This window comes from Olea europaea, unplaced genomic scaffold (genome assembly GCF_002742605.1).
Source record: "Olea europaea var. sylvestris unplaced genomic scaffold, O_europaea_v1 scaffold2234, whole genome shotgun sequence".
In the NCBI taxonomy this organism is placed as follows: domain Eukaryota; kingdom Viridiplantae; phylum Streptophyta; class Magnoliopsida; order Lamiales; family Oleaceae; genus Olea; species Olea europaea.
This window is the reverse complement of record NW_019240376.1, coordinates 50,794-65,480: the sequence shown is the minus strand read 5'-3', so window position 1 is coordinate 65,480 and position 14,687 is coordinate 50,794. Positions and strand designations below refer to the sequence as shown.

Here is a 14,687-nt window from a genome sequence, read left to right as displayed (position 1 = left end):
GGTAAGGGAAACATAAGGGAGTACATCATGTAGATGTCTCATATTGCTTCAAAACTTAAAGGTCTAAAGCTCGAGCTATCTGATGACTTGCTCGTTCATTTGGTATTGTTCTCGCTTCCTGCACAGTTCAGTCAATTTAAGGTCAGTTATAACTGCCAGAAGGAGAAATGGTCTCTAAATGAGCTCATTTCATTTTGTGTGCAAGAGGAAGAAATGTTGAAACAAGAAAGAACTGAAAGTGCTCACTTGGCAAGCACTTCTAAGGATAAGGGCAAGAAAAAGAAGAAGGAATATGAAGCTGCTCCTAAGGGTCCAGCACAAAAGAAACGAAAGGAAGACAAAGATACTTGTTTCTTTTGCCATCAGTCTGGACATATGAAGAAGGACTGTGCCAAATATCACGCATGACGTGCAAAGAAAGGTACAATTCTTACTTTGGTCTGTTCTGAGAATAATTTAGCTTCAGTATCTAGAAACACTTGGTGGATAGATTCTGGTGCTACTACTCACATTAGTGTTTCTATGTAGGGCTGCCTGAGCTACCGAAAGCCAAGTGATGGTGAAAGATACATCTATGTTGGTGATGGTAAATCGGTGGAAGTTGATGTAATAGGCACTTTTAGGTTATTATTAGGAACTGGTAATTATTTGGATTTGGAAGACACTTTCATTGTACCGTCTTTTAGACGGAATTTAATTTCTGTTTCTTCTTTGGACAAATCTGGATAATGTTGTTCATTTGGAAACAATCAGTTTAGTCTTTCTTTAAATTTCAATATTATTGGTATTGGTTCATTATCTGCATATGATAACCTATATTTGCTTGATATTATTGCATCATATAATGAGACCTTGCATGTGGATTCAAGTGGTACTAAACGCAAATTAAATAAAGAAAATTCTACAACATTATGGCACAAGCGCTTAGGTTACATCTCAAAAGCTAGAGTTGAACGACTTGTGTCAGATGGTATTTTGGATTCCTTTGACTTCACGAATTTTGATGTTTGTATCGAGTGTATCAAGGGAAAATAGACCAAAACAAGGAGATTAGGTGCTAAAAGAACTTCAGACGTCTTAGAATTGATACATACAGATATTTGTGGACCATTCCTTACAACTTCTTGGAATGGTCAACAATATTTTATATCATTCATAGACGATTACTCACGTTATGGGTACCTATATCTCATACATGAAAAGTCTGAGTCACTGGACGTGTTCAAAGCTTTTAAATCTGAGGTTGAGAATCAACTCAACAAAAGGATAAAAAGCGTTAGGTCTGATCGTGGTGGTGAGTACTACGATAGATATGACGGTTCAGGTGAACATTGTCCGGGACCATTTGCTAAATACCTAGAGGGATGTGGAATCGTCCCACAGTATGGGTACCTATATCTCATACATGAAAAGTCTGAGTCACTGGATGTGTTCAAAGCTTTTAAATCTGAGGTTGAGAATCAACTCAACAAAAGGATAAAAAGCGTTAGGTCTGATCGTGGTGGTGAGTACTACGGTAGATATGACGGTTCAGGTGAACAATGTCCGGGACCATTTGTTAAATACCTAGAGGAATGTGGAATCGTCCCACAGTACACCATGCTAGGATCGCCTAGCATGAATGGTGTAGCTGAAAGACGAAACAGAACTCTTAAGGACATGGTAAGGAGTATGATTAGTCATTCCACCTTTACCAAAATCACTCTGGGGAGAAGCATTAAAAGCTGCAGCTTCTATTTTGAACAGAGTACCAAACATCTTATGAAATTTGGACAGGCAGAAAGCCTAGTCTAAGGCATTTTCACATTTGGGGATGTCCAGCTGAGGCTAGGCCTTATAGGCCACATGAAAAGAAATTGGACTCCAAAACAGTTAGCAGCTATTTTATTAGTTATTCTGAGCGATCCAGGGGCTATAAATTTTATGATCCCACACTTAAGTCAATTTTTGAAACGGGAACTGCAACATTTTTTGAGGATGTTGAGTTTGGGGGGAGAAATAAGGTTAGAGACATTGTCTTTGAGGAAGAAGTTGAGGAAGGATCGATTTCGATTCCTACTATTGCTTTTGACAATGTACAGGTTTATATGCCTGTTGTTGATCAAGAAGCATATCCAAAACCTCAACAAGACAATGTTGAGGTACCTCCCATCCAAAATGAGGTAATTATTCCAGAAATACAAACTCAACAACCTCAAAAGCCAATACCATTAAGGAGATCCACGAGAGAGAGGAAAAGTACTATTTCAGATGATTTCATAGTATTTTTCCAAGAACATGAGGGAAATAATGGAATGGTGGGAGATGATCCAATCAATTTCCATCAGGCCATGCAGGGTTCTAACTCTCAAAAGTGGAGTGATGCCATGAATGAGGAGTATAAATCTTTGTAAGACAATAAAGTTTGGGATCTTGTCCCGTTACCTGAAGGAGTGAAGCCCATTGGTTGTAAATGAATTTTAAAACCAAGAGGGATTCAAATGGTAATGTGGAAAGATATAAGGCTCGTCTTGTGGCTAAAGACTTTACCTAAAAGGAAGGTATTGACTTCAAAGAGACTTTCTCTCCAGTTTCAACGAAAGACTCTTTAAGGACAATTATGGCATTTGTTGCGCACTTTGACCTTGAGTTACATCAGATGGATGTCAAGACGGCGTTTCTCAATGGTGACATTGATGAGACAATCTATATGGTGCAACCAGAAAACTTTGTGTCAGGAGACTCGAAGAACATGGTTTGCAAATTAAAGAAATCCATCTATGGGCTCAAGCAAGCTTCCCGTCAATGGTATCACAAATTTCATCAGGTCATTATCTCATTTGGTTTTGAGGTAAATATCATTGATGATTGTGTGTATCACAAGTTTAGTGGGAGTAAGCATATTTTCCTGGTTTTGTATGTTGATGACATACTGCTTACCACTAACGATATAGGCATGTTGCACGAAACCAAGAGATTTTTATCAAAGAATTTTGAGATGAAAGATCTTGGTGACACCTCTTTTGTATTAGGGATTCAGATACATCGGGATCGTTCTCGAGGTATTCTTGGATTATCACAAAAGATCTATATCGATAAAATACTTAAGAGGTTTGGCATGTAAGACTGTAAACCAAGTGACACCCCTGTCGCTAAGGGAGACAAATTTAGTCTCAAACAGTGCCCGCAAAATGACCTTGAAGCTAAGGAAATGCAAAAGATCCCCTATGCATCAGTTATTGGGAGTCTAATGTATGCTCAAGTATGTACACGTCCAGACATAGCATTTATTGTTGGAATGCTAGGCAGATATTTAAGCAACCCTGAGATGGATCATTGGAAGGCAGCCAAAAGGGTTATGAGGTATCTAAAGAGAACAAAGGATTATATGCTCACATATAACAGATCGGATCAGTTAGAGATCATAGGGTACTCCAATTCTGATTTTGCTGGATGCCAAGATAGTAGAAGATCCACATCAGGTTATATTTATCTGCTAGCTAGAGGAGTTATTTCCTGAAAGAGTACCAAGTAGACACTCATAGCTTTTTCTATCATGGCAGCAGAGTTTGTAGCATGCTATGAGGCATCTAATCATGGAATATGGCTGCGAAATTTTGTCACTGGGCTGCGCATTCTGAATGGCATAGAAAGACCACTAAAGTTGTATTGTGACAACAACTCAGCAGTTCTATATTCTAACAACAACAGGAGCTCATCTAAGTCAAAACATATTGACATTAAATTCCTGGTTGTGAAGGAAAGAGTACAGAGTGGACAGATTTTTATAAAGCACATTGGAACAAACCCCATGATTGCGGATCCGCTTACTAAGGGATTACCACCCAAGGTCTTTCATGAGCACACCGCTCATATGGGTGTTGTACTTTTTGGTGATATCATGTTTTAGTGGGAGTTTGTATTCTTATTGCTTTATATATGTTTAGTTCTTTGAACACATTTATGTATTTGGATATTTTCTGTACAGAAATAAAGTATTCAGTTCATTCCACTCTATTATTATGTTCAGTACTGATCTCACTTAAGAAATAAGATTGGACCAGTTGGAAATAGACATGTTCGGATCACATAACATGTAATTTCCATGCTACACTCCCATAATTGATCTATGTCATTTGGTTGTATGGGTATACGTGACCATTGATGGATTTAGTCACGCTAAATGTGACAAAAATTGCTTTGATCGTACATCGATGTAACTGATGGACGAGATTGTTTGGAAATATCCTTAATAACTATAGTACAATTTTGAGCTCATAAGTCTGTGCACATTTATAATGTAACATGTTTGGCCCAGTGAGAGATTGTTGGAAAAAATTCCAACTTTGGGGCCACACATGTACATTTATTAGAATGTGTGGTGCTATTTTAAAGTAAATATAGTCGATAAAGTGATTCATTGGATTTAATTTTGGACTAATGGGTATTAAATTTTATGGGATTAAAGTGTAGAGACCAGAATGTGTTATTTTGAATTGATGAGGGGCCGATTTGAAATAACTTAAAGTTAATAATTGCCAATTGCAGTTATTTTAATAAATGGTTATGGTCCCCAATTTGAATGAGATTTTTTATGGTATCTCTGCATCCCCATCAACAGAGACTTTTCAAAAAAACAAAGGAAGGAAAATCACGTATCAATTGGAAGATCAAAACCCAATTAAAGCAGTCAGATTCATGGATCGAGGTATGTTTTCGCACTTTTCGTTGTCTCTTTGATTTCAACATGGAATTTATGATTTTATGAAAGGATTTTATGAATATGGTTCCTTTCAATTTATGCAACACCCACCCTTATGCACTGCTACCTCTGACAACCATAGAGAGACTGTCATTGTTGCCCCCACTCCAGCAACAATGCACCAGCACTATACCAGAACCACCACTGTTGCACCACCACTACCCATTGATATTTGCACTACCACCACCACTATGCATATTTGCACCACCACAAACACAACGTCGCACCACAACCAAACGTTACATCACCATCATACGGATTCACACCACCACACAATCATTGCACCACAGCCCATCTCTCAACTCGACTACCGCGATTGGAATTTTGGTCGGGGCTTGAGTTAGGGTTCTTTGTCCACTGCGATTAGGATTTGATTCTGTGTCGATCTCTACCGGTTGAAAGAGGAAAAGGCGGTGGATGGTTTTCTATGACAGTGGCTGGACGTCAGGGCAAATGGCGGTAAAATTTTAGTACGGACTAATATGCAAAAAAGAAAAGATTAAATAAATAAAAATGAAAATACAAAATAAAAAATTTCACACATAAAGCCCCTGTTTGTTTTCCATTATTCACTCATTAAAATGAAAAAATATGACTGTTATTCATCACATTGAGCCACCATATTTGAAAATCTATTTCTTATATGGAGTCCATAATGACTATATTTTTCATTCTTATTCTATATTAATGTGGCTCAAATGGGGTCAAAATGTTTTTTAACTTAATTTTTTTTAAGGGATCTTAACATGACTCCTAATTTTAAAGATCACATTTCATAAATAACGAACCCATTAATATATTTTAAAAATCAAGTGGTAAATAAATTTATTAAATATTAAAATATAATATAATATACATTAATTATTTCCACTCATGCCACCTCACCCACCCCATCCTATTACCCCACTACACCACCTTCCCTTCAACTCTCCACCGGAGACGGCCATTGGCTTCGGCGATCACTTCGGTGGCATTTTCAACAATCACTCCGGCAAGAGTTCAGGCCATCACTTCGACGGTAGCTCCGACGCTCGCTCTGGCGGCTATTTGGCTAACCCTCCGACAAACTGCTTTAATGACCACTCCGACACTGTGACCAAATTTGTATTCAGCGTGATCATCTGTGACCAGATCAATCTCAAGTCACAACTGATCACAATCAACATAAAATTGGTCACAAACAGTCACCACAAACACGTTCTTGATCGCATAGGGTCACTACAAACAAATCTACACACACTGCAGACTTGTGATTAACCATGACCAACTTTGTCTTTGGTATGACTAATTGTGACCAAAATTGTATTCAGTGTGACTATCTGTGACCAGGTCAATATCAAGTCACAACTGATCATAGAACCATCATAGCTAACCACAAAACAATCACAGCCTACACCACCACCAGCGAACCAAATATGGACCACCTTACCAAATATGAACTACCTTACCATAACCACCAACAACAAAATCACCACAGATCAGAAAATCACCGACACTGTACTCTGGTTAAACAAAAGATCTGATAAAAAACCAAAAATCACCAACAATTTGATAAAGCTATGCCGGTTCCATCTCCTTCATCACCAAATCCAACACCAAAATCATTTTTCTTTCCACCACCACCCGTGAGCTCATCTCCACCACCCAATCACTCACAGCCACCACCACCTGTAAGTTTATCACTGCTTTCAATATTATTAGCGTTCGGTGATACTTCACTCACCGAAAAGAGAGATGGTTGGGTGGGTGGTGGTAGAGAGAGACGATAGGGCAAAGAAAGAGGTGAGAAAATGAAAATATCTGGGGTTTGGATTTGGAAAAGAAATGAGGATGGAATGGGTTTCACTGTGCCGAAAAGGAAAATGGTTGGGTGGTTGGTTGGAGAGAGAGAGAGAGAGAGAGAGAGAGAGAGGTCGGAAAATGAAAATATCTGGAGCTTGGATTTGGGAAGGAAATGGGTGAAATGGGCAGTGGGTATGTAGGTTTAATTAAATTTTTGTTAATTATAATTATTAAATCTAATTAACACCTGATTTGTGAAATGAAAATTAATCATTCTTATTTTTGAAAATTAGTCTTTAAATGTAGGTTTCTAGGTAATTTTTCCTTTTTTTAATTGTGAATTGGGCTTGGAGATGGGCTGTAGCACAGCCCAGTCTCCCTAGATCAACCAATTGAGCCAATTGAGAGAGAGAGAGAGCAGATACACATATGGTAGACAGAGGGCAACATCTTTGTTGTGTTGGCATTGGTGTGAAATGCGTTGGTGGGGTTGTGGTGATGGTGGTATGGAGGTGGGTGTGGATCCACCTAATTTTTGAAAGATAAATTAATGTACCTGACTATTGAAACGAGAAGTTAAAAGTAGATTTGTGTGTAATTTCCTTTTTTAAAATTTTACCGTTTAATTAAATTTCTAAATGTTGTTTTCTCCCACCATCTCATTGGTAACCAATCACTGGTAATAATTTATTGTCGATGAGTGTTATTGACGTGTATTTTTTTTTTTTATGTTTTGGTAGATATATCATTGATTTAAAAAGAAATTAATAATATAATGATGTTGGGTTTTTTCTACTCAAAATACCAAAAAGTAAAAGGACTCAATTGTTAAAAGGAAATAAAATAAAGGTAATTTGTGGCAAAGCTTCCAAACCTTTCAAAAAGTACATATACTCAAACCTTTTTATCATAGTAGATAGGTTCCAAACTTTTCGAAATTGAGCAGCAAAAGTACATTTGAATAATTTTCATCCAAAAATCCATTAATTGAACAAAAGTTGGCATTTGATCAATTTTAAAATGGGCAAAATGATATTTTTAAAAAGGCAAAATTTTAAAAAATCATTTTGTCATTTTAAAAATTGATCAAATTATGACCAGACGTTGATGGTAACTAACTTATTTTTGGACAGAAACCTTCCAAACGTACTTCCGTTGTCCAATTTTGAAAGGTTTGATGGCTATCTGCTAAGACTTGAATCATTGAATGTTCACTCGATGGTTTGCATTACTTTATTTTTTTTTTTTTTTGTGACCAAACTTGATATGAATGCAACTTCAACTGAATTTTGAAATCATATATAAACTGAAAGATGACTAAATTTGATCTATTGGAACATATTTACACAGGCTGTCTGAAACAGATCTGGCCTGCAAGATATATATGGCCGGCAGATCAAGAAAACTTTGTCCATTCCAAAAGACACATTAAAACAATTTACATGGTACATCGAATGTCCCTTGATAGGTCCATTCTTCTACCCTTTCCGTAAGTTGATATTTGGTGAATGGTACAAGTCAATATAGAACATTTATGACATGTTCGGTAATAATAGATTATACAGTATTCAACGACATTTTGAAAAGAAAATAACCTAAAATCTTATTTATTGTACTAGTTACAGGACCCTGTGCACCCTGAAAAAGGACACCATCTACTCTAACATAACCTGACCCTGCCAAAACTGCAATCCAAAAGCAAGCTCATTCAGTGTCATTAGCATTTCTAATCAATCCAGGATGCGTCCAGCATCTTTGCCATGAACCCATATCTGTCCGCAGCTTCGTCAATCTGAGACACAATTTATTAGTATAAACATTATTCCGGCGTAGAAAGTGGAAGTCGAAAGATTAAGAAATCTACCAATTTCTGCGTTGGACGTCCACATCCATGCCCCGCCTTCCGTTCTATGCGACTGACAATCGGGTTCGTTTGAGGACTTATCTCTAAGCTTGTGCATAGAATATATTGCATGGTCTAGACAGACAAAAAGAACAGTTTAACAAGATGGCCAATGATGACAGAATCGAGTTCGTTTTGACAGAATCAATTATCAGGAATGAATATCAAGCCAAAGATGAGACAATTTACGAAGATAAAAAAGTTAATTATAAATAATTTAATACTCACTGCCAGTAACTTCAAAGAGTGTAGTGGCACAACCCGGTCATCATGATCGGCTGTCAATAACATGGTGGATGGATACTGAGTGACCTTATCAGCAGAATCATCCCATGGTCTCTTGACATTATGCAGGGGCGAGTACCTGAGGAAAACAATTAAGCAGCAAAAGAAGTGAAAACAATTACATACAGACCATTTACATAACAGAAGTTATAAATTTAATTATGAGGACAGGATAAATTTGCACAAAACACCATCTAACTGGAAAGTTGAAATAACGATATTGCTTTCATTTTTAAGATGGAGGAGAATGAAGTAGGATAGAACCACATGCGTTTCAATTATGATCAACTAAAAATTCTTGCGAAATTTTCAAAAAAGAAATCACTAGAGCAACAGGACAGCCTAAAGCGGAAGGACATTCCCCTTATGAAGCTGTAACAACTCACTTGATTAGCCAATCGAACTCTTCCTCATTCTCTGAACAGCCAAAGTCAGATGTCCATGCATGGCCTGGTGTGGAAGTAGGATGTGACGAACAAAACAGAAAGTAATAAAGCAAAAAAGGCAGCGTTTACAATTTACTCTCACCTATTGTGAATTTGTGGAACCTTAGCATGTCCATAACACCAACATGAGCAAGAGCACAGCCAAAAAGATTGGGTCTCTGAAATCACAAAATTTAGAATCTTGAAAACAACTGAAACAAAAAATGGACTAATGTAAGGGAAAAAAGATGAAAATAAATAAAAACCTGATTGATGCACGCTCCAATAAGAAGCCCGCCATTGCTTCCACCTTCAATACACAACTTTTTGGGTTGGGTATAACCAGCAGAGACGAGATATTCAGAAGCAGAAATGAAGTCATCAAAGCAATTTTGCTTTTTAGCAAGCGCGCCTGCTTTATGCCACTCTTCTCCATATTCTCCACCGCCACGAATGTTTGCTATGCAGAAGACAATATCTAAATGTCTTGCTATCACAATACGGCTCACAGAAAAATATGGTGTAAGACTGGCACTAAAACCACCATATCCATACAATAAACAAGGATGAGACTGATCCAGGCAAATATCCTTTCTGGCGACTATAAACATTGGTATCCGGGTGCCATCTTTACTGGGCACAAAAACCTGAAAAAGGAAAACCCCAGTCAAGGAAACAATAAAAAAGAAGGTTGGTTTAATCCCAACAAATGAACTTAATATAAGGGGAACTATTGGTTTTTTCCTGAAAGATATTATTGGATCTGGGAACTAGAAACATGGACCCGAAGGAATAAAATTATAATAGATATGGAATAGAGAATTTAAACATAAGCTTCAGTGAATAATAACCCTCACATGTTATCCACTACTTCAATGAAAGTCTAGACGAAAATGAATACCTGATTGACTTCGAACTCTGTCCGGTCAAATCCAGGCACAGAAATTTCTCGGAATATTTTCAAATCTGGGACCACAGCGTCTAGGTTGCATATATATATGATACCAGGAATAAGGAAGCTCGTATACCCAGTAAAGAAGATACTGTCCTTGCGTCGACCAGAAATACTAGATACTGTTCCGATTTCAATTGGTAGATGATGCAGCAGTGTACCTGTTTTCAAGTCCCTTAACTGCAAAACATTCTTTACATCGCTCAAATAATTCACAACCATTTGATTTCCATTGACGGCCACAGCTGATTCAAGCACATCTTTCTCATTTTCATTGAGGACCTCAGTCCACAAGCTGGGATCATTCAGATCAACTCGGACCAGCTTGTATTTTGGAGCACTTTTATTAGTCCGAAATGTGAAAATGGTGTCATCATTTGCAACGTGATCATAAGAAGCATCAAAATTATCAACAAGCTTGACAAAGGGAAGCAGTTCTTTTTGGCCCTTTAAACCTTCCAGCCCATTAGATAATCTTGATAGGTCACAATAATAAATTTTATTGACAGGATCACAATTTCGAAAAGTGTATAAGAGAACATACTGCACATGAAAAAGGAAAAATAATAATTAATAAATGGAAAAGAGAGACAAAATTTTCGGGCAAGGATAAAACTTAAGAAAATTTAAATAAGGCAGGCAGTGTTCTTGTTTCCAGAAAATAAGACGAAATCTGATTCATAGAAACCAAGAACAAAAGTGTACGCCCAATCTCACAAGGATATTCAACACTAAATATGAGGTCTAGAATCTTGTTTATGTTTATGGCCAATATACCTGGTTCAGCTCCCAACCATCAGTCATGATCGGTTTAAAATGACTTTGAAGTGTGTGTTTTTTCTTTAACATCGAAAGAGTCCAAGTTCATTTTCGTGATATTTAAATTTCCCCAAATAGTAGACTATCGTAAAGAAGTACTGACTTTTCATGTAAATTAATTACTCCAACACAATTCATCAATATGTAGCATTCTAGTTTTCCTCATTTTGGTGATAAGTTAACGATAAGCTATCGAGAATTGAAGAAAAATAATCATACTGTTATCAGCAATTCTTAACAATGTTTAACCCAGTTGAATTTAGTACCTTCCCATCTTCGGTCACTGATGCTGTGCGTGTATGTTTAGGATGGTCAGGATCATTCCAACATAAGATATCTTCAGACTGATCCGTGCCTAAAAAATGATAATACAGCTCATGGTGTAGATTAACACTCGTCTCTGTCCCAGCATCCAACTTTGCTCCATCCCTAAATACATACCATCCAAGATGAACTTCTCATTAAAAACCAATTATTTCCAGGAATCCATTGCAATCACCAAAGTTTAAAAAGCTCAGTAACGTTATTTCCAAGTCCATAGAATAAAAGATTCCAAGTTTTGGCCTCATTTTTCATGGCACGTTGTTTATAAAACAAAAGAGCACCAAATTTTGAGAATGAAAATGTCCTGTTCACATTCATTCAATAAAATATGCAAACAATGACAAAATGTTTATTTTTCTTTTCAAATACAATATCTTTCAGTGAAAAATTAAATACATAGTTAGAATCAAAAGTTTTTATGAGTCATGCAAATTCAAATGGGATATCACTAAGATCCATCACTTACTTCGGAGCTGGATAACGGCTATAGAAAAAACCTTTGCTATCATGTGTCCAACTAATACTAGAAAACTTCACCTGTATTAAACAACAAGATGTATCATGCTTACTTGTGAATCCCAAACACAAGCTAAGCAACACAAAAGTGTATCTGAAATAGCTCCTCACATGTTTGGCTAAGGTAAGAAGGTAAATTTTAAGCTTAACCAAAAACTTGTCCCAAGCACGCTTCATGAAATATGTTACAAAAACATACTACTCCCTCTGTCCAATAAAAATAGGTTTGCTTTCTTTTTCATTTGCCAAATTATAGGCCACTTGATTTCTTAGTTTTCTAATAAGCCCATGTTTGAGCCACATTCTTTAAAAATTCATTTTTCCTAAACTCCTTTTCAACTACACATTCTCCCAATAAAAAATAATTTTATACGAAAATTCAAACCAATTTCCACACATTCTCCAAAAAATCATTATTACAGAATCCTTTTTTTTTTTTTTGTTAAATGGGACTTAAACAAACCCTTATGTGCCTTGTTATCTACAAATATGACCTACTCTTGTTTAAACCATTATTCAATGCAGGAGTATATTAGAAAAGATGTAAGTAAAATTTATTGCTTTAACTATATTAATTATATTTTATTAATCTGTGTGAAAATGGAGACACTATTTTTTGGGGAATGGAGGAAGCATTTTTTTAAAGCACGTTTTTACTTTGTGTAAAAGTTCTTTTATTTTATTTTTTAAAAATTTTTTTGCCTAACCAAACATGCTCAATATCTACCAATTCATAAACGTTACCCATGAAACAGTATCAGGCTCAGCACTCTTGTCCTCAATCCGCATAACTTTAATGGTAACCCAATCGCTTCCGCTCGAACTAATGCCATAGGCCAAGTACTTGGCATCCTCACTAGCTGAACACATACTCAATGACACAGTGCCATCCTGACTTAGTGTATTTGGATCAAGCAAAATCTCTGGTTGTCCATCCAAACTATCCTATAACACATCACATTAAATTCCAAATCCATTGTTAAATAATTAAAAAACTTAGAAAAAATAAAATAAAAATCAAATCTTGACAAGTACCTGAACGTATAGGACTTTTTGTGGTTGTAAACCGGAGTTATGGAAGTAAAAGAACTTATCACCGGCCCTAAATGGAGTATCATACTTCGGAAAATTAAACATTTCAGTAACTTTTTGGCGCAGCTTTTCCCTCGTTTCACATGTTTTAAGCACGGAATCTGTTAATTCCACCTGCTTTTCCACAAACTCCCTGGTTTCCTCTGAATCTGGATCTTCAAGCCTAATCACATTAATCAAAAACCATCGAACCAGTATTTCTACAATTAGGAAATTTGAGAGCTAAACAAAGGGGAAAGAAGTCATAATTTCCAAGATTTCAGCCATAATATAGTTTTAAAAGATTTTAACAATTTTCCTTGGCATGGAATTCAATTCTCACTTTCACAGAACTAAAGTTTCACAAGAAATGAATGTTTTCTTGTTTGAGAAATTATCTACCTAAACACCAAGTCTCAGTTCTAAACTGCTAAATTTAAAGGTCTGTTTTTTCACAAATTGAAACAATAAAATAAATTCACAAGAATTTACCATCGGTAAGGGTCAGGAATCAATACACCGTGATAATCATCAACAACATCTTCATCACGTCGAGCAGAAGGGTACTTAATCTGCTCATAAACTGCAGATAACGAGCCCATACTAGAAATTCTACAGAGAGAACAAGAGAAAGATCAAAAGGGGCCTTAAACTTTGAAGCAAATTTGTGAGTTGCTTGTGTCTGTGAAAATGTCTATAAGAACACGAAACATCGCCGATGTGGGCATCATTACACGGCAGTGGCGAGTGACGTGGTCGCAAGAATTTATGGAAGGTGAGAGGAAAATGGCGTTGCATGAGAACATATTTACAGCCATGGCGAGTGGGGGAAGTTGGGTTTGGAGGGCCTTTGGAGTATGGGAGTGAGAAAAAATGTTGCCATATTGTGGGGAAAATGACGCCATGATTTTGGTGGGAATCAACGTCTCCTTTTTCTGGGAATCTACTTGTTAATTTAGGATTTGAGAATCCTACCTATTTTTCAAAAAGTGTTGCCATTCTGTGGGCTAAATGACAGCATGATTTGGGAATGTGTCTACTTTGAGTTAATTTAGGATTAGAGAATCTATATTTTTGGTCCATTGCATGATCTTGACAAGGTGGTTTCATTTTCGAGAGATGCTACACGTGCTGGGCCACATGGGCCCGGACGTCCGTGCCTATAGGTGGGGGCCTCATGGGCCCTGAACATCCGGGGGCCACGAGCCCTGGACAACAAGTTTTCTCCTTCATTTTTATGGAGTTTATATCTTATTCATTAATTAAACTGTGCTTGGATTAGATAAAAATTAGGGTTCGTTTGATTGCAAATGTGGAATTTGGGTGGAAAGAAAACGAATTCCAGGGAATTGAATTGATGAGAATTGTTTTCTGAGAATTGTAAATTATTGTGTTTGATTGGTATAATTTTCCACGTGAAAAATGTTTAAATTAAAGTATTTTTTTGATGTCTATTTGACTTTATTTTACATGAAAATTGTCAATTAAAGGAAAATATTTTTTTACAATAATTATTAGAATTTATTTCCATTGCTAACACAAAAAAAAGGAAAAAAATAAATAAATTGAAAACCTGGAATTCACGTTCCCACCATATAGGTGGGAAAACCAATTCCTTGACATGGAGGAAAATAGGCGCGTGTGAGGCTTGCATGGAAAGTGAATTCCCAGGAAATGTTTTGCTATCAAACACTAAAATTTGGAAAAGATGGAAATTAATTTCCACTTTCTAGGGAATTCATGGGCAATCAAACGGTATCTTAGATTTTATAGTATATTTTGATAAAAGTTTAGGAAATAAGTTGTTAAAAGTTGTAGATTCCAATAAATGTATATTAAAGCCCCCATTTGGCCCCCATTTTCGGAAAA

General features: G+C 36.5%; 1 protein-coding gene across 1 annotated transcript; it reads right to left on the bottom strand.

Annotated features, from left to right (window-relative positions):
* Positions 1–7,917: 7,917 nt before the first annotated feature.
* LOC111380943 (prolyl endopeptidase-like) lies at positions 7,918–13,630 on the bottom strand. The gene is made up of 12 exons (XM_023004620.1): positions 13,311–13,630; positions 12,783–13,002; positions 12,492–12,692; positions 11,698–11,768; positions 11,174–11,336; positions 10,038–10,631; positions 9,403–9,783; positions 9,240–9,315; positions 9,098–9,161; positions 8,655–8,790; positions 8,388–8,501; positions 7,918–8,315 (listed from the first exon to the last, which is right to left on the bottom strand). The coding sequence occupies exons 1-12, from the start codon at positions 13,418–13,420 to the stop codon at positions 8,250–8,252; spliced, it is 2,196 nt and encodes a 731-aa protein (XP_022860388.1). The 5' UTR covers positions 13,421–13,630; the 3' UTR covers positions 7,918–8,249.
* Positions 13,631–14,687: the final 1,057 nt, after the last annotated feature.